The sequence below is a fragment of the Molossus molossus genome, unplaced genomic scaffold, assembly GCF_014108415.1.
Source record: "Molossus molossus isolate mMolMol1 unplaced genomic scaffold, mMolMol1.p scaffold_m16_p_16, whole genome shotgun sequence".
NCBI lineage: Eukaryota > Metazoa > Chordata > Mammalia > Chiroptera > Molossidae > Molossus > Molossus molossus.
The window spans coordinates 24,788,923-24,809,953 of record NW_023425351.1 but is presented as its reverse complement, the minus strand read 5'-3'; the positions used below and the strand labels follow the sequence as shown (position 1 = coordinate 24,809,953).

General features: G+C 37.8%; 1 protein-coding gene across 1 annotated transcript in view; it reads left to right on the top strand.

Moving 5' to 3' along the window:
• The window catches only part of CPA6 (carboxypeptidase A6), a 313,464-nt gene that overhangs the window by 128,876 nt on the left and 163,557 nt on the right, over window positions 1–21,031 (top strand). The window contains exon 2 of the mRNA XM_036264316.1: window positions 6,087–6,162. Within this exon, the coding sequence (XP_036120209.1) occupies window positions 6,087–6,162 (76 nt within the window). The remainder of the gene's footprint in view (window positions 1–6,086; window positions 6,163–21,031) is intronic.

Sequence of the window (21,031 nt, the reverse complement as noted above, 5' to 3'; positions counted from 1 at the left end):
ATTTGAGGGGTGGGAAGTAACTTTGGAAGTGAATACCCCAGGCCTCTACCATGCATGGCATGGGCTCCTAATTTACACACTGCATAATATAGCATTTGCAATTAAAACAAAAAAAATTGGCTCTGGGCTCCTCAAGAAAAGCTTCGAACCATGCTATAGAGACACTCTCACAGTCCAGGACTGCCACAGAGTTAACAAAAATGTGTAGAGCTTAATAAAAGATATAGGCATTGAACAAATAATGACAGTGAGTGCAATGAGTTTTATGATAAAAAATGCATAGAGTATTGATGGAATATAGGAACAAGATAAATAAAATCTTCCAGATATCAAGGACTAGCTCCCTGGGGCATACCTGTCAAGCCATGGCCATCAGGGTGTGTATTAGTTCACTAGGGCTCTGGTTACAAAGCACCAGAGATTGGGTGACTTAAACAGGAATTGATTTCTCACAGTTCTGGGGCTAGAGGTCTGAGATCATGGTGTCAGCAAGCTTGGTTTCTTCCAAGGCCTCTCTCCTTGGCTAGTAGATGACTGTCTTCTCCCTATGTCTTTATATGTCAACCTTCTGTGCATGTCTGGACCCAAATGTCCTCCTCTTATAAGGGTAACCAGTTATATAGGATTAGGGCCCACCCTAATGACCTCATTTTAACTTAATTACTTCTTCAACGACCCTGTTTCCAAATACAGTCACATCCTGAGACACTGGGGTTTAAAACTTCAACAAATGAATTTTGAAGAGATAATGCAGATATCCACACTTAGACACAAGAAACAAGAACCCATAACAAATAAAAAGGAAATAAAACCACACATATTATAACTAATATGAATAAGTAAAATTCTGCAGTGAAACATCAGAAGGTCTCATACTAGATTTTTTAAAAATTGAATCTAGCATTGTGATGTTTGCGAGAAACAGACACGTCTGGAAATAAGCATAGGAACTTGGAAACACGGGCCAGCCAAACAACAAGAAAACAGGAGTGGCCATCATGTTGTGAAAAATGGAATGCAACGTCCAGAGCATGAAATGAGCCAGCAAAGGATGTTTTTAAGGACATTATGTTTTGAATAAAAATTTTATTCCATCCAGAAGATATAGTAGTTATGAGCACTTACATAGTTACATATCATCAAAATATATGGATCAAAGAAGATATAGTGGTGATGAGCACTTATATAGCTACCTCTCATCCAAATACATAAATCAAAGTTTTTAAATCCAAAAATAAGTTGACAAATCCAATATCACAGTAGTTATATTAAATAAAATTCTATCAAAAATTGTCACATTTAGTGGACAAGAAATAAGAAAAGAGATCTAGATAACATAACTAAACGTGTTTAATGGGTATATGTAGAATTTTTTATGTTCTTCAAAATATCCCTTTGGTAAATAGGAACTAAAAACTGACATTAATCAACTATTAGACCTTAATATCAATAAGAATATCACATATTAAAACATGAGTAACAAAGTAGACCTAAAGAAAGAAGTACAGAATAAAGATAGAGACAGAAATTAATGATATATTCACAAAAAGAAACAGTCAATTTAAAAAGATTATTTTTAAAAAAACAATTAAATAAAATTTTTGGAAAGTCTGATTAAGGACCTTAAAAAAGGCCTGGCCAATGTGGCTCAGTGGTTGAGCATTGACCCATGCACCAAGAGGTCACCACTTCAGATCCTGCTCAGAGAACATGCCCAGGTTGTGGGCCAAATCCCCAGGGAGGAGCATATAGGAGATGCCCAATCGATGTTCTCTCTCATTGATGTTTCTTTCTCTCTCCCTCTCCCTTCCTCTCTCTCTAAAATCAGTAAAGAAAAAAAAAATTTTTTTTTAAAAAAGAACACAACATTAGGACACTAAAAAGGGACAAAGATAAGATGCCAATTATAATGTTAATTAGTAATGTATATTAATATATTTTATATAAGTGAGTGGATGGTTTCCAGGAAATGTAAATTACCCAAATTAACTCCAAAAGCTGGGGGGTGGGGGGAACTGACTAGACCAATATCCACAGAAGAATTAAGAAGATAGATATCTAACCTTCAAGTTCCCCCTTCCCCACACAAAATGGAAGAGGAGCTGCCACCTTGAAAAAATTTGTGTGTATTCTACAAAACAATCAAAAACACAATGTCTGTGTCATTCAAATGTCAAAACATATTACAAGTGGAAAATTTCCCAATTAATTCTATGACTAGCATAATTCTGATTCCAAAACATATAAGGGTGATTCAAAACAAACATGATTTTTTAAGTTTATAAAACGTTTACTTTAAAAAAAATCTCTGTATGAATATAAGATAAAACTCCAAAATAAAATATTGGTATATAGAATCCAACTGTCTATTTTTAAAATAGTATTTTAAAACCAATATATTCAGTGAAAAATTAAAGCAAATTTGTATTTTTAAATGCCATAAAATAGACTGTTGTGTCCTGGCCAGGTTTCTCAGTGGGTTGAAGCGTCATCCCATACACCAAAAGATTGTGGGTTCAATTCCCAATCAGGACACATACCTAGGTTTCAGATTCAATCCCTGCTCGGGGCTCATATGGGAAGCAATTAATTGGTATTTCTCTTTCACATCAATTTCTCTCTCCCTCTCTCTCTCTCTCCCTTCCACTCTTTCTAGAAATTAATGAAAGTATATCCTCGGTGAGGATTAAAAAACAAACAAACAGACTGTTGGGTGTGAGTGTGTGTGTGTCAATGCAGAGAGGAGTCTGAGGGAGTCATGAGGGACTATTAGCAAGGCTCCTAGGGGAGGATAAAAAGTCAAGGTTGAAAGAGAGCTGGGAGGGGAACTTTGTTTCATATCCTCTGTCATGTTTTGATTTTTACAAGCATGGATTCATAAAGTAGAGAAATTTAGAGTCTAATAATGGGGTCAACTGTGAAAGGCCATGCTAGGAGCCAGAGCAAAACTCTGGAGTATCTCATCCATGTCTTTCAAAAGGAGGATGAGGAGGACTCTCGAGTTGCCCGTAAAACAGAGACGTCCTTCCATGGGTGTCCTAGTAAATGTGGTAGTCATCAAACTCAAATGACATAAAGTGAAAAGGTGAGTGGGAGTTCATCACTTCAAGGAGGACTCAGAGGCCCAGAAGACTGTAAAAAGTTAGCGATGGTGTTCTCTTGCCAGATTCTTTTCTCTGGATGCACACATTCTTGTTATACACTTTTAAAATGGATTGCATTTACTTAAGATGATCTCGTCCATGTGGTTGCTACTATACGTAACGATTAGTAATCTAACTCAAAATGAAACTTGATGCTAGCATGATAGCCACACAACCTCATTTGTCCTGTAAGGCAAGGGGACAAAATTTAAGTATATCATGAGGTTACTTATCTGAGATATACTACCTCTATATTATATACTTAAACTGTAATTAAAAACACTGTTCTGCTTTTTGCTGACAACTTTATATAGGCTGTCTGAGTTAGAAATAACTGTACAAATACATGTACAGTTACCCAGTCCCCTCTCTAACCTCAACCATGTTCAGATCTTTGATTCCATCATCTTATTCCCAAAGGATAGTCAAGGGGTCTGAAATTGATGTTGCCACCTAGCGGATCAAATACTGATACATTAGAAAGCCTCTCAGTTCATCTTCTTTGATACTTGCTCACAGCTGGTTTTTCTAAGTTCCAGTCGCTATTTCACTACCTGAAACCTATTTGTAGTACTGAATTATTGTTCACTTCAAAAACGGCCAGCTATCAGATCTAGGGAGAGCAAGCTTTCTGTTTGGTGAGACAAATGGGGCATTTGGGGGTCATTGGGCTTCACATGCTGAATAAAGAACTCTTGTTGGTTTTGGGTTACTGGTTAGTCTACCCCTATAATTTATTGGCTTGTAAAAAAGTAAGACATTTTATGGATTTTCCTGAATAGCTTTCCTTATTCTCTGTTCTTTGATAAGTAATCAAACAGTAATAAACACATTTCTCAAGTTGCACCTGAGAATTTCTACAAGCTGAGCTGAAATGATTTTTTTTTTTTTAATGAATGACAAAGCTAGATTTCAGCAATCACCAGGGTTACATTTTCTCTTCATCTTCCCACGGTTGTGAAACGGCTGCAGATTGCTTTCTTTGTACTCTTGGGAAGCTGACAGGGCCCGATGGAGGAGTTTCCAGCAAAATGCCAAGTGATCCATCCCTCAGAAACAACCATATCGCCCCGCAGAGGTGTCTTTCTCGGCCAGGAATTATAATGGGTCTGGTAGAAGAGGCCAGGATCTGATGAAGCCAGGAAAGCAAAGGTCAGTGCATTGTGTATCAAAAATGAAAAAGAGAAAAGGTGTAATTACATTTCAATTCTAAAGGTCATATTTGGAGTTGTATTACAGTGACTTGATGATTATTTCTTTCCTTCTACTTCCTTTTTATTCTTTCCAGAAAAAGATGCTGAAAGGTTATTTTCTGTGACTTTGAGGAAACCAAAGCTGTAAAGCCAGATTAGGGTAGTAGTAAAACATACTAAGTTATCATGAGCAAGCCAAGGACCTTTTAATTCATAGGCCTAACAAAGGTACAATAAGATCATTTGAAATGACACAGCTAAAGTGATTAGAAATGAATACACAGCCCTAAAGAATCATTGTTCAGCCCTGGCCGTGTGGCTCAGCTAGTTGGAGTGTCATCTTGTGCACCAAAATGTCACTTGTCAATGCTCATACGTAGGTTGTGGGTTCAATCCCCAGTCGGCAACCGATCGATGTTTCTCTCTCATATTGATGTTTCTCTCTCTCCCTTCCTCTCTTTCCAAAATCAATAAGAACAATAAATAAAAATAAAAGAATCATTGTCCAGTAAATCTGGAAACCTCCCTAATGCCCTCCCTATTAATCTTGCCTCGCCTTGGAAACTGCTATTCATCTAAGTAAAACCGTGGAAAAGCATGCAAATCCCATCGTGATTCCAGCACACCTGTCAGGCTGAAGACAGAAGTTATGGGTGAACTGCTAGAGTTTTTGTGTTGTGCTTTATATATATATATGGTCTTAATGATGTTCTACTTTATCTTCTGTCATTATAAAATGCCATAGAGGGTTATGAAATTTTTTTTTTCTGTTGTACTTTATTTAGTTTTTTCTACATTTCCTCTGGAAGCCAAGAATTCTTAATGATTGCCTTTGCACCAATCCATTAAATATTTAATGTGTCTACTCTGTTCAAAACATACTGACAGTTGTTTATTATACACTAGAGTGTGCTTCCCAACCTGTCTTCATCATGACATATACAGAATGATAGTACCTGTGTGGCACACCAGAGGGACAGGTCACCACCACAGACAACTCTCTGACAGATGGCACGACACCTGCAGTCTTCTTAAGCAATCCAGAATCTTTATGGAAAGACAGTTAGAGAGTGTTCAAATATAACTTCAACTGTGGTATCATTTTAATGGCTGCAGAAAATGATGTAAAATTGTTATCACTTTAAAAATTTTAGAGTCATCAGTGTCACATGGAATACCTATAAACAATTTGATGGCCTTCCAGTAGGATTCTACATACCAGTCAGGAAGCACTGTACTAGAGAAATTAGAGGCCCCATAGAGATGGGCTTATCTTTATTGTTCTTAACGTGGGAAGAATCCAAACCAGGAATGGTCCATAGTGTATGGATTCTATATGTCCTCTCATTCTTTTTCAGCAGTGTGTGTGTGTGTGTGTGTGTGTGTGTGTGTGTGTGTTTAAAGTATGTTTTTTCTTCTGTCATCAAGAATTTCTTTCTTGGTATCCACTCTGGGGTATTCAGAAGAGTTCTAGTCTTGTTGCCACTCTTCCTGCCTTTCCCTGCTTAAGTGTGAGTTTGTAGTCTTCAAAAGCTGAAGAAGAAACAAGTGATTTTAAGACAGAGATAAAAAAAAAAACTAATGCAATCAGTGAGCAACAAGAACTGGGTAAAATAGTCCATCAGCCAGTCCAAAGTTTTGCTGTTTTTCTTCTTAAATGCAGGGGCAGTTTTTTAAAAAACTACAAAGATAGAGATGGCTAAATCTTCATTTTGAAAGGTAAATATCACCATTTCCTCCTTTCTTGCAGTGATAAGGTGATAAGACTTATCCCCAATACAGAAGAGGAAGCATATGCACTGAAGAAAATATGCCACCAGCTTAAGGTAAGAGAATGCCCACTCACTTATCATTGTGTTTATAATGTGTTTACAGGACTTTACTGACTAGAGTTGAATAATTGGAATTAATTAGCCAAGGGAAGAAAATTCTGAGAGAATATGAAAGAGCTCCTAAAGGGTAGTTAATGTTATTCAAATATTATTATATATCTGACCCATCATCTATTTACTGGTTCATTTATTTACTTTCCCGCTCCCTTAGTAGGATGTAATCTTCATGAAAGAGCTCGTATATTTCTGTTCATTGCTGTATTTTCAGTGAGTCTCTGAAATATTCTAGAAGCTCAGCAAATGTTTTGTTGTTTAATGAATGCATGGATTTGGTTTATAATTTCCAGAGTTTCACATTTCCCTCCTGAAATCTTTCTGCTAATCACCTAGACACTTTACTTCTAATTAAAATTTCAACAAGAAGTGAGTTGAAGAAAATAACAGCTAGAAATTGAAGTTAATTAATTTTGCTATGATTCAGTGGATTTGATAAGAGAATTTTGTTGGCAAAGGTTGAAGGGATCTTTGATGGATTTTATGGATTTTAGAGTTAGAGATTTTCTCATTCCCATTACTGCATATAATTGAGTGTTAACTTTAGCTAAAGGCTTGTGATGGAAAGTGTGGTGATGGTCTCTTTTCCCTGCTTGCCTTCCAAGAAGAGAAGTGAGCCCATAAAATGTGGTGGTTTAGCTGCATTTTCATGAAGAGCAAAGCAGACTACCAAAGAGGTCTTACTAGTCTTCCATATGGACTAGAAAAACATGTGTCCTGGATGACTGGAGTGCAGTCCTACCTGAGTGTACCTGGAGAAGGTGTTGGGATGAGGACTAAGGGAGGAGGGATGGACTCAGTAGCTTCTGGAAACATTTGTAATTATCAAACTTTTGGTCTTCTATTTTTGGTTTGATTTATCTCTTTGACATCTTTCCTTCAAATATTGAATTTATTTTCAGTTGACGTTTTTAATTTCTAATGTATTAATTTTCTTTATTCTCCCTCACCCCCAGCCCCTACCCATGCACTGTTCAGTTTAAGGCTGGTGTCTCATTATAAGAGCCTGGAGTGAGGATGCAGGAGCTTATCCCCAAATTGTTATGATGTTTGTCCAATTCCAGAGAGACTGTGCTTGCTGGGCATCTCCCAACCCACCTCTCTCCCTCAAAGGAATCTCTGCTCTGTCCACTGACATTAACCTTCTCTGGTCTTATCTTATCTGATCATCAACCCCATTATAGCCTTTTCAGCAGCAGTATCCGAACACTATCAACACAATCCATCAGGGCCTCAAAAGTTGCAAAGAAGCAAAGCCAGTTTCAAGTAGAAGTTTCCACCTCCATTGCAGTTGTGTTTTGGATACACCACTGGAAAAATAAAATAGCCACTTTACACCTTGGGGTCCAATATTTTAGGGAAAAAAATATTCTTAACCAAATATCGAAAAGAATAATTAGGATTTTCCCCTCAATTGGTGAATATATTACATGGTAGGCCTTACAAAGTTATGAAAACAATTGCATTGTTATATATGTGATTACTTACTATTATCAAAAGCAATAAAATGACATCAGTGAGGACTAGGAGGGTTACTTATAAACTCTTGTAAATCACAGTAAATGGAACTGAAAGATGTTGAATATGGCTAGGACTGTGCACACTGATGAATGACAACACATTTATATTGGACGCATTTTTGTACACACTTAAAGAAAAACATTCCTGCATATTGTATTCATTTAGTCCTGAAGGAAAAATAATAAACAGGGGAGGGGGAAGGAAAGGCAGAGGAAATGGTTTGGATGTGGAGGAGCTTAGATGACATTGAGAGAGGGGAGGAAGGGGCTGGTGAGGAAGAGGGGAGCAAGGTAGTGAGGGAGAAAGGAAGTTGATACTAGAATGTCCAAGGTGCTCTAGGCAGTTAGCCACTCTTCTCAGTGAGGAGAGGGGACACCCTCCCAAGATCTAGGTTCCCAGAGGCCAGCTAAGGGCCCATCCTGCAAGCAGGCCTTTCTAAGGGTAGCAGTTTTGGGCCTCCTATGTTAACTCTGCACATTTCTTCATTTCCTTTCACTAAAGAAATAGTTTTATGCCCTGGCTGGTTTGGCTCAGCAGTTAGAGCATCGGCCGGCAGGCAGAAGGGTCATGGGTTTGATTCCCAGTCAAGGGCATGTACTGCCCCAGTCAGGGTCATTCGGGAGGCATCCAATTGGTGTCTCTTTCACAACAATGTTTCTCTCTCTCCCCCTCCCTCCTTCCCAGTCTATCTAAAAATTAATGGAAAATATCCTTGCGTGAGGATTAACAAAAAAAAAAGAAAAGAGATGGTTTTATTGAGCTGAAGTTTGAGGCACTGAGCTTGAATAAATTTTGCTCTAAAAACATCATGTTAACTTGCTGTCGTTTTATGTAAATGCTTCCAGCGAGTGATTCACTCACACTACTAAAAGCAGGAATTTTGGCCAGGCAGAGAAAGCAACCTGCAGAGAAGAAGAATAGGACTGCCTGTCATCTTATGCCCTGTAGAGCTGATGGACTGAATTGGAGCCATTGTTAACAGCTCCTTTGCACACCTGTGTACTGCCTCTTGAGGGGAGGGAGAAGGGTTTGCCAGAAAGCCTTTAGTTGCCTTTTTTCCCTAACACAGAGTGTGGTAGACAGAATTCTCAAGTGGCCCCAAGATTTCTTCCCCCTGGAGTACACGCCTGCATAATCCCTGTTCTGAGTGTGGGTAGGACCTGTGAGTAGGATGGGATAGTCATTCCCTTGACATATTATATTATGTGGTAGAAGGGAGAGTACCTGGGATAAGCCTGACCTGACCAGGTGAGCCCTTTAAAAGCAGAGAGTTTTCTCCAGCTGTTCATAGAGAAAGAAATCAGAGAAATTATCCTACTGGTCTCAAAGAAGAATCAACCGGTGTGCTGTAAACTGTCCTTGAGAGCCACGTAATCAGGAATGCCCTTGGCCTCTAGAAGGTAAGAGTCATCCCCAACTAATAGGCAGAAAGAAAATGGAGATGTCAGTCCTACATTCTACCATCACTATATGAGCTGGGAAGATGACCCTGAGGTCCAGACCACATCGTAGCTCAGCTAGGACCTTGATTTTAGCCCAGTGAGACCCTGAAGAGAAAATCCAGCCAGCTGCACCTGAACTTCACCTACAGAACCTCGAGATGATAAACGGGTGTTGTTTTAAGCTGCTGTGGTTAATTTGCTCTGCAGCAATAGAACACTAATGTACACAGTATGGTAACAACCTTACATCTTGGCCTTTGATGGCCCTTAGGTGCATATATGAATGCTTTAAGTTTTCTGATTTCACTAGCTATCACCAAGGGGCTCTGGAAAAGTGAAAAGTGATTAGACTACATGTTTAGGCTGTAAATTCACAGTGTCTTATCTGAAACATGAACAAATGCAAAATGTATGTGCAACATTGAGCAGAATCTGAGAAGGTACAGTCAGAGAATAGCTAATTAGATGTGAAACTGCTACAAAGCTGGTTACTTTCCTAATTAAATTTTATGGTTTTGCTGAAGAATTAAAACAAGAAAGTTAAACAGAAAACCACGCCCTCCAGACAACTTGATTGAGAACACACCAATCAATTAAATTGTTGAGTAAAAGCATAGCCATGGTTTAAATCGACTTGTCATGGAAGGGGAATAGTTTGCAGGTGAGTAAAATTAGAGTCTGAACACCATGTTCTGCCCACATTTCTTCACAAATTACCCGTGCTCTGAAAGAATAGAAATGGTTTTATGTAAGACCACAGAACAAGTTCCTATTATAGAATTGACACATCCTTGTTGAAAGAAAAATTAATGATGCTTCTGTTTCCAGTTTTCTCATCAGAGAGCTATATGATTTAAAAAAAAAAAAAAACTGTCCCATATCCAGAAGTTTGCCATTTTTACAAACTAAAACGTAGCCCCAAAATATTAGCTAGCTTGTGAGGTATCACTGAGTGAAAGGTCGAGTCCTATGAAGAAGGCTTCACCTCTTCTCTTTGTCTTGAATGTGAAATTTGCTGCTGCCTTTCCCAGGTGTTATCTCCCTCCTCAACCCTGTGCTGTCGTTAACTGCTCTCTTCTCCCAAGTCATACACCTGGACCTACAGGAGCTTCAAACATCTGTGGTCCCGAAGAGCAGACAAGCTCAAACATCCAACTGGATTATTTAATTGATTGGGGAAATTTATGAGGAAAATAATGGGTGATAGAATTCATGCTGTGGGAGTTACTTGCCCCCATTTTCATTAGACCCTGGTTATGCTGTTATAGGATATTCTTTTTTAAATACTGCCTGTTATTTTTTCTTTAATTTTTTTATTGAGTTTTAGAGAGAAAGGAAGAGGGAGGGAGAGAGAGAGAAACGTTGATATGAGAGTGAAACATCTATCAGCTGCCTCCTGCACACACCCTACCAAAGATTAAGCTTGTAACTTGGGCATCTGCCCTGACCAGGAATCGAACTGACAACCTTTCAGTGCATGGGACAATGGTCAACCAACTGAGCCACACAGACCAGAGCTATTAAAGGATATCTTAATCATGACTGTGGTAGTCAGAATTATAAGATGGCCTTCAAGATTCTTGGCCCTGGTATATACACACCTTCTCTCGGGTACTCCATCAAACACTAATCTAGTTCCTGCTATAAAAAGATTTTGTGCAAGTAAATAGGGTCTCAAATCAATTGACCTTGAAAAAGAAAGATTATTCAAGTGGGCCTGGCCCAATCATGTGAGGCCTTTAAAACAACAGTGTTTTCGCCAGCTGATTGCAAGAGAGGAAATAAGACAAATGCACTTCTGCAGGCCTAGACATCCATGCAGGGAACTGCCACACAGCAAGAAAGCGTAGGAGGCCTCTCGCTGTTCCCAGTGGACTGGAAAGAAAACAGGGACCTCAGTCCTACAACCACAGGGAATGAATTTTACCAGCAACCAGAGGGAATGTAAGAGGATCCTGAATATCAGATAAGACCATAGCCTGAGCAAACACCTTGATTTTAGCCCCATGACATGCTGAGCAGAAAATCAAGCCACATCTGACCTAAGAAAACACAATGATGAAATAATAAAATTGAGCTGCTAAATTTATGGTAATTTAGCAACAAAAATCTAATACAATGGCGGTAAAAAACCAGTGACTAAGTGAGCTACCTAAAGATACACAGAAATATTATGAATGAGATTAAGAGATAAAAGTGAGGAAGTAAACAAAACTTTGATCTGTCAGTACACTTGGGGCAGAAAAAAGCATTTTCATCTTTTTGTTAAAGGCTTTGTAAAGAAATGAAGCAACATTACTTTTTATTTCTCTGGCATTTTGAAAGAGAGGAAAAGCTGCTTATAACTGAGGCAGACGTCCAAATGCAATTATGGATTAAATTTCAGGAATATAAATTTCAGACATGGCATGCAGTCTTCTCCCTCTGTATGGCTATTGGTAATTAGTAAACTCAATAACAAAACCAAATTAAGAGAAACAATACCATATATGTGTGGAGGTGAGTGGTACATTAGAAACATTCTTTCAAAAGTAAAAAATCCTCTACAGTCTTATTATAATAATTACCCCAGTGATCCTTTATTTAATTTACTGAAGTAGATTGACAACATGACCTTGGGCTAATCCCATAGTATTTTAAGTTTCCTTTCTGTTTGTAGGACTTCTCAGTTTTGAGGTTAAAACAGCCTGCTTTGGAACTAGTTTTTAAACTTTACTAGAAGTAGTAGTTGCTCCCACTGGCTGGTGGTAACTGCCGTTCCTAAAGTAATATCTGTAATTGGATAGTGTGAAAGACCAGGTCCAACAGAGTCTCTCACAGAAGGTGACCTCAAGTAGGCTCATTCTCGCAGCTGCCATTGCCTTGTTCCCCTGTCCAGGGTTTGGCAGGCTGAGGGCTGGGGTGACAGGACAACTAGAGGACATGCCTCTCATCATCTAGCTGGCCTGCCTGGCTTATTTACTCAGGGCTCACAGGGATCCAGGAGTAAGAGAGAGCAAATTCACAAAGCTCCTTGAACCCAAGTTTGGAACTCAGATAACATCACTTCTGTTACATTCTACCAGCCAAAGACAGTCACAAGGCCAGCCCAGATTAATGGAGTGAAAAAGCAGACTCCAGTTCTTGATGAGAAGAATTTGTGGTCATTTTTATAATTCACCACACCTCCTATTCCCCACTCCACTCCAACCCCACCCACACATCCGTTTCCAATTTGTTACCAAATCCAATGTGGAAGACGGCAGCTCCCTAACTTCTCCTCTGCATTCTCAACGCCACTGCCTTACTTCTGGCCCCCGACTGCCTTTAGCCTGAATTGAACCAGTCTCCCGAATTGCCTTTTCTTTGCCTCACCTATGATTCCTATTTGTTCTCCATACTATAACTGAGTTGATCTTTCTGAAATGAAAGTGGGTTCTACCTTAATGGCTGACATCAAGGCACAAGAATATAAGTGAGTGTTAATGAACTAAAGGGATTAACTATCACCATCCAAAGATACTTATTAAATATTTAATGCCCTGGCCGGTTTGGCTCAATGGTTAGAGCATCAGCCTGAGGACCAAAGTGTTGCAGATTTGGTTCCCTGTCAAGGGCATGTACCTCAGTTGCAGGTTCAATCTCCAGCCCCTGTTGGGGTCATGCAGGGGGCAGCCAATCAATGTCTCTCTCTCTCTCTCTCTCTCTCTCTCTCTCTCTCTCTCTCTCTTTCTCCCCCTCCCTCCCTCTCCCTCTCCCTCTCCCTCTCCTTCTCTCCTTCCCTCTCACCCTGTTTAAAAAGCAATGGAAAAATATCCTTAGAGGAGGATTAAAAAAATATTTAACTGTGTAAGTTCTTATAAAGTCAAATGTGGAAAGCAGTTAGCATGGTAATTAAGAACAGCACAACCCACAGCGATGTATTTCCTGTGTTTATATCTAGTCTCTTCCGTGTTTGAGTCATGCAGGTGTCTGTGAATGACCTAATTTCCCTATGTCTCCATTTCCTAATCTGTAAAGTAGGGAAATATGGAAGAGTTGGTCTTCCCACATTTGAACCTGTAGCTTGGAACACATATATCCATACTGTAGCTATTTGTTCACATGCTGTGTCCGTCTTACTAAATTGAGAACTCCCTGAGAGCAAAGGTTGCTTACCATTCTTTATGTAGGATCTATGCCTCACTCATCCTTGTTTCCCTGGTGCCTAGCTGTAGTAGGCACTCAACAAGTCCTGAATGGACGAGCAAATGTAATTCATTTTTCTACCTACTTGCCTTTGGTTATAATACAAACAACTGTAACTTGGGTTCTAATAAAAAAAAATATGTGTGACTGAATAAACTTTCAACAAGATCATAAAAGCAAAATCAAGGTAGGAATATGAATTATTGTAGAATGATGGGTTACGGGAGTATCAAAGGTGTGAGGTGGGGAATGTTGTCTCTGTTCAATTACGAAGGAAGTTTATGGAGGAAATAGGATTTCTGTAAGAGGTTGGTAATAGATACATTTCTTGAGAAAACTGTCTCTAAGATCTGCAGTTTTCTGTGAGAGCTTCACATAACTGTAAGATCGTGCCTTCAGTGTTGACTAACTCAATGAATACAATAATGCTAATTACAGGAATATTTAAATTTGAAAATCAGAGCTCAGGTGTTTTGCCTTGGAGTCAATTTGTTGTTCTGTATAATCAAAAATGTCTGTATTTCTTTAAGCCTTAAACATACTACTTGATTAACAAATCCATTTCTTTCTTATAACCTAAAAACAGCTATTACGAATGCCATTGTGGAAATTCTCCGTGCCCTAAAAAATATTCAGAGTAGCTTTTGCATATTCATCAGCCAAAACCACAAAGACTTTATTTGATTAAAGAAGTTTCCTGTTTTCTACCATTTTTGTTTTTCTAGCTGTATAAATGTGGAGTGATTAAATTCCCATGGTCCCAAAAATATATTTCTTAGCTCTCTTTCTGGTAATTGCATTTTCTTTGAGGCTATCTGATTATGAGTGTTCTATTCTTTCACATTTCAGTCACATTTTGAAAGGGGACTGATCTGGGCTAAGAATCAGCATCATATTCTTGATAGAGAGGAAAGAAGAAGGTACAGATTATAGAACATTATCTAGCAGTGTAAAGACATCGACCCAAGGTAGGGCTTGGTGATTTTTGAAAGGTGGCATCACAAAGTCTTGATTGTTCACTCCCTTAGAGAGATGATGTTGGGAGCAGAGTCAGGAGATGCCTCTGTGTTAAGAGACCAGGATGAGCCTTTGGTGATAGTGTGGTAGATGATACACTGAGGGAGAAAACTTTGGGCCCTTCGGCAAAGGGTAAATAGATGGAGGATAAACAATGGAAGAGCAGGATATATTCTTCTTCTCTCATTTAATAATCCCATTTCTCCCTGGACCAAAATTTCAGCCACCCTATCCAGAGCCCAGCTTAGAGTAAGTAGTAAGCCCATTCATTTAGTCAAAACATTGTAGTGAGCACTAAGATCTGTCAAGTCTAGTCAGGAGGCGAAAACCACACCAATAGTTTGAACAGAAAAATTTTAATATAAAGTAATATTAACCAGTAAATGGTGACTATGAAAGGCATGAGAGCAGAAATACAAATGAAGAGAGCAGCTGCTACCTCTGGAGATGAGGAAAGGAACAGGAGGAGAAGACCAAAAACTTGATAGAGCATCTTCCCTCCCCCCTCCCCCCTCCCTCAACTCCATGGCTGAGATCCAGGCCTCCAGAGTCAGTGGCCCACTAAATGGTACAGAAATTCGCTGGAGTGCCAGCAGGTTAGAGCTGGTTCAATCATCTATTGAAGAACACTTTCATTGTTTCCATGTCTTAGCCACTGTGAATAATGCTACAATGAGTGTAAGGGTGCACATATCTTTATGAATAAATGGTTTCAAATTTTGGAGGTAGACACCCATAGAGGGGTTACTGGGTCATATGGTAACTCTATTCTTAATTTTTTGAGGAACCTAAGGGTGAAGTTTTACCTAAAATCTTTACCGTGTTTGAAAAGACTTTTGCTGAAATTACAGATGTACCTCAGAGATATTGTGGGTTGGGTTCCAGACTGCCACAATAAAGCAAGTTATAATATTCTGGTTGGTGTAGAATCTTGCCTTCAATTTGTAAAAAATGAAACGTCTGTGAATAACAATAAGGCAAAGCCCAATAAAATGAGGTATGCCTATATTTGGTGGTCAGCTGAGAATAAGAAAGGAGACTGGGAGAGTAGATGGGTTAAAATAGAAAATCCAAATGGAGGGAGCTAGGAGCATGCCAGAGGCAAACAGGGCTCATTTCAAAATTTTATCCAAAGGTGGTATGGCCATGGGCAATCAGTTATTTCTCCCGCCACCTCCAGCAACCCACCTTGCTTTTTTATTCTTTAATAATGTGTTTAAATTATCTAAGCCTGTTTTAGAAAATCAATTTTTTAATATGACTATGTGAATAGTGGAGGAGGTACTGAGATATTGGGGAGGAAATAGTGATAATGAGCATGGTATTTCTATTTTCACAAATCTAAGCTTGACTCTCCATATCACAGATCTTATAGCTTATCATATGTATTTGAAAAAATATTAGGGTAAGTAGTTGACAGATTATTTTTTAAAAACACACAATATTGATTTTATTTTTTAATCAATTATGTACTTTATTTTTTTCATCATTCATTGATCATTTTATTTATATACCTGGTATTTGATGTAGTTGTATCTGCTTTTGTTTTCTTGTTTGTCGTTGTTGTTGTTGTTTTTTTATTAATTTATTTTTGTTAGATGTTTCTCCTTTTTCTCCCATTGACACCCTCCTCCCAATCCCCTGCAACCTGGCATTGTTGTCTATGTCCATTGGTTATGCATTCATGCATATAAGTTCTTTGGTTTATCTCTCCCCTCCCCACCTACCGCTGTCCCCCTCTTCTGAGGTTTGTCAATCTGTACCCATCTTCTATGTCTCTGGGTATATTTTGTTCATCGGCTTATTTTGTTCATTATATTCCACCAATAAGTCAGCTCATGTGATATTTGTCTTTCTCTGATTGGCTTATTTCTCTTAGCATAATACTCTCCAGGTCCCTCCATGTCATCTCAAATGATAAGAGATCTCTCTTTCTTACAGCTGCACAGTATTCTATTGTGTATATGCACAACAGCTTTTTTTATCCATCCAGCTATTGATGGATACTTGGGCTGTTTCCAGATCCCAGCAATTGTAAATAGTGCTACTATGAACATAGGGGTACATATATTCTTTCTGATTGGTGTTTCAATCTTCTTAGGATATATTCCTAGAAGTGGGATCACTGGGTCAAATGGCAGTTCGATTTTTAATTTTTTGAGGAACACCATATTGGTTTCCACAGTGGCTGCACCAGTCTGCATTCCCACCAGCAGTGTACTAGAGTCCCCTTTTCTCTACACCCTCGCCAACACCTGTTTAATGATATGCTGATGGCAGCCAATCTGACAGGTTTGAGGTGATACTTCACAGTGGTTTTAATTTGCGTCTCTGATAATTAGTGACATTGAGCATTTTTTCATATGTCTCTGGGCCATTTGTATGTCCTTTTTGAAAGATGACTATTTAGGTTCTCTGCCCATTTTTTAATTGGATTCTTTGTCCTCCTTTTGTTGAGTAGTATGAGCACTCTATATATTTTGGAAATTAATCCCTTATCTGATGTACTTTTAGCAATTATGCTCTCCCATACAATGGTTTCCATTTCCATTTTGATGGCTGTTTCTTTTGCTGTGCAGAAGCTTTTTAGTTTGATGTAGTCCCATGTGTTCATTTTTTCCTTTGTTTCTCTTGCGTTAGGCATTGTATCACTAAAAATTCTGCAGTGTGTAATGTCTGAAATTTTGTTGCCTACATTTTCTTCTAGGATTTTAATGGATTCATGAGTCACATTTAAGTCTTTTATTCATTTTGAGTTTATTCTTGTGTATGATGTAAGTTGGTGGTCTAGTTTCATTTTTTTGCATATAGCTGTCCAATTTCCCCAACACCATTTATTGAAGAGGCTGTCTTTACTCCACTGTATGCTCTTGCCACCTTTGTCAAATATTAATTGAGCATATTGCCTTTGGTCCATTTCTGGGTTCTCTGTTCTGTTCCACTTGTCTATCTGCCTGTTCTTGTGCCAGTACCAGGCTGTTTTGATTATAGTGGCTTTGTGGTATATCCTGAAATCTGGTATTGTGATCCCTCCTACTTTTCAAGATTGCTGTGGCTATTTGGGGTCTTTTTTGGTTCCATATGAACTGTTGAAGTATTTGTTCTAGTTCTGTGAAGTATGCCGTTGGTATTTTGATGGGGATTGCATTGAATCTATAGATTGCTTTGGGTAGTATGGACATTTTAATGATGTTAATTCTTCCAATCCATGAACAAAGTATGTGCTTCCACTTTTTTATATCTTCCTCTATTTCTTTTTTCAATATCCTGTAGTTTTCTGCACATAGGTCCTTTACTTCATTGGTTAAATTTATTCCTAGGTATCTTAATTTTTTTTTGCCACAATGGTAAATTGGATTGTGTTTTTAGTTTCTCTTTCTGTGAGTTCATCATTTGTGTATAAGAATGCTATTTATTTCTTGATGTTAATTTTGTATCCTGCTACCTTGCCAAATTTGTTTATTAAATCTAGTAGATTTTTGATGGAGTCTTAGGGTTTTCTATGTACAATATCATGTCATCTGTAAATAATTACAGTTTCACTTTCTTCTTTTTCATTTGGATCCCTTTTATTTATTTATTTATTTTATGTGTAATTTCTGTGACTAAGACTTTCAGTACTATGTTAAATAAGAGTGGCAAAAGTGGGCATCCTTATCTTGTTCCTGTTCTTAAGGGAAATGCTTTTAGTCTTTGCCCATTGAGTATGATGTTGGCTGTAGGTCTTTCATATATGGCCTTTATCGTGTCAAGATATGATCTCTCTATTTCCACATTGCTGAGCGTTTTTATCAGAAATGGATGCTGGATTTTGTAGAATGCTTTTTCAGCATCTATTGATATGATCATGTGGTTTTTATTCTTCATTTTGTTTATGTGGTGTATCACATTTATTGATTTGTGAATATTGTACCAGTCTTGTATCCCTGGGATGAATCCTACCTGGGATTAATTTATGTAATATATTGTTAGATCTGATTTGCTAATATTTTGTTCAGGATTTTGGCATCTATATTCCTCAGGAATACTGGCCTTTAGTTTTCTTTCTTTGTAGTATTTTTATTTGGTTTTGGAATTAGAACTATGCTGGCCTCATGAAACGAGTTTGGAAGTCTTTCTTCTTCTTTAATTTTTTAGAATAGTTTGAGGAGAATGGGTATTAGTTCTTTGAATGTTCGGGAAAAATCCCCTGTGAAGCTGTCTGGGCCTGGGCTTTTGTTTGCTCGGAGAGTCTTGATTACGTCTTTAATTTCTTTAGTTGTTATTGGTCTTTTCAAGTTTTTTATCTCTTCCCAGTTCAGTTTTGGGAGACTATGTGTTCCTAGAAATTTGTCCATTTCACTTATATTGTCCAATTTGTTGTCGTATAATTGTTCATAGTATTTGTTAACAATCTTTATATTTCTGTGGTATCAGTTGTTATTTCTCTTTCATTTCTGATTTTGATCATTTGTATCCACTCGTTTTGTTTCTTGGTGAGTCTGCCTAAGGGTTCATCAGTTCTTGGTTTCATTGATCTTTTGATTTTTTTTTTTTTTTTGGTCTCTATGTCATTTATTTCTGCTCTGACCTTTTCTATTTCTTTCCTTCCACTTGCTCTGGGTTTTTCTTTTTGTTTACTTTCTAGTTCTTTAAGTTGCAGGGTTAGAAAGTCAATTAGAAATTTTTCTTGTTTCTTGATGTAGGCCTATAGTGCTATGAACTTCCTTCTCAGGACTGCTTTTGATGTATCCCATAGATTTTATATTGTTGTTTGTTTTCATTGGTTTCCAGTAAGTTTTTAATTTCTTTCTTGATCTTTGTGGTAACCCATTCATTGTTTAATAACATGCTATTTAGCCTCCATGTGTTTGAATGTTTTTGAGTGCTTTTATTATAATTGATTTCCAGTTTCATGCCACTGTGATCTGACAAGATGCTTGATCTGATGTCAATCTTCTTGAACTTATAGACACTTAGTTTGTGTCCTAACATGTGGTCTATCTTTGAGGACGTCCCATGTGCACTTGAGAAGAATGTGAATTCTGCAGTTTTGCAGTGTAATTCTCTGTAGACATCTATTCAATTCATTTGATATAGTGCATCATTTAGAGACTCTGTTTCCCTGCTAATTTTTTGTCTCAAGAATCTATCCAGTGATGTCAGCAGGTTGTTGGTGTCCCTGCTGCTATGATTGTATTGCTGTTAATTTCCTGTTTGAAGTCCTCCAGAAATTTTTAAATGTTTTTCAGTGTTTGTATGTTGGATGCATATATGTTTACCAAGGATATATCTTCCTATTGGGTAGATCCTTTCAATATTATGTAGTGGCCTTCTTTTTCTCTAGTTATGGACTTCATTTTGAAGTCTATTTGATCAGATATGAGTATTGCTACCCCAACTCTTTTTTCCTTTTTGTTTGCTTGGAAGATTTTTTCTATCCCTTCACTTTCAACCTATGTGAGTCTTTTGCTGTGAGGTAGGTCTCTTGTAAACAGCATATATATATAAGTCATGCTTTCTTATCCATTCAGCTACTCTGTGTCTTTTGATTAAAGCATTTAATCCATTTACATTAAAGGTTATCATTTATATGTACTTATTTATTGTCATTTTTGTTTATTGGTGTCAAAATTTTCTTCCTATTTCTTCTACTAATTTAGCAGTCCTTTAAACATTTCTTGCAGTGCTGCTTTAGTGCTAATATATTTCCTTAGCCTTTTTTTTTTTTTTTTTTTTTTTGGTCTGGAAAGCTATTTCACCTTCTTTTGAATAATAGTGTTGCTGGATAGAGTAGTCTTGGATTCAGATCCTTGTTTTTCATGACCTTGATGACTTCATGCCACTCCCTTCTGGCCTGTAGTGTTTCTGTTGAGAAGTCAGCTGAGAGCCTTATGGGGTTTCCTTTGTAGGTAACCTGTTGCTTATCTCTTGCTGCCTTTAGGATTCTCTCTTTGTCTTTTATTTCTGGCATTTTAATCATTATACATCTCAGTGTGTGCCTGTTTGGGTTCTTCTTACTCAGGGCTCTCTGTGCTTCTTGAACTTATATGCCTTTTTGATTCACCAAAGTTAGGGAAGTTTTCTGTCACTATTTCCTCAAATATATGTAACCCTTGCTCATTTTCTTCTTCTTCTGGAATTCCTGTGATTTAGATGTTGTTACATTTCATGTTGCCCCACAGTTCTCTTAGACTGTCTTCCTGTTTTTCAGTTGTTTTGTTTTTTTCTTTCCAATTCTGATTGGATGATTTTTTTCTAACCTGTCTCCGACTCCAGGTAAACAGACCAGGCTATAAGGGTACCCAATTAGCAGGAGATCTGCCCACACACACACACACATTGATTTTAGAATAATAACATCTCTTAGGGTCATCCAATTTCTTTCAAGAGCTTAAGAGCCCTTATTGGTCAAGAGAGCAACTGATCAAGGTTGATCAAGATGAGTGATACACAGTATACAAAATGTTGACTGTCACAGGACTTAGGATATTACATGAAGAAATTTATTTCTGAACAATCTGTACAAATAAGGTCTATATCACACAATTACAAGTTGGTTTAATCTCTGATGAGGAATATAAGAGAAATAAGTCACAAAAGTTCATTCTCTGACCAGTGATATTTACCTTTTCCTTCATCAAACTTTTGAATAATCCATGAAACCAGAATGGATAAGGTGG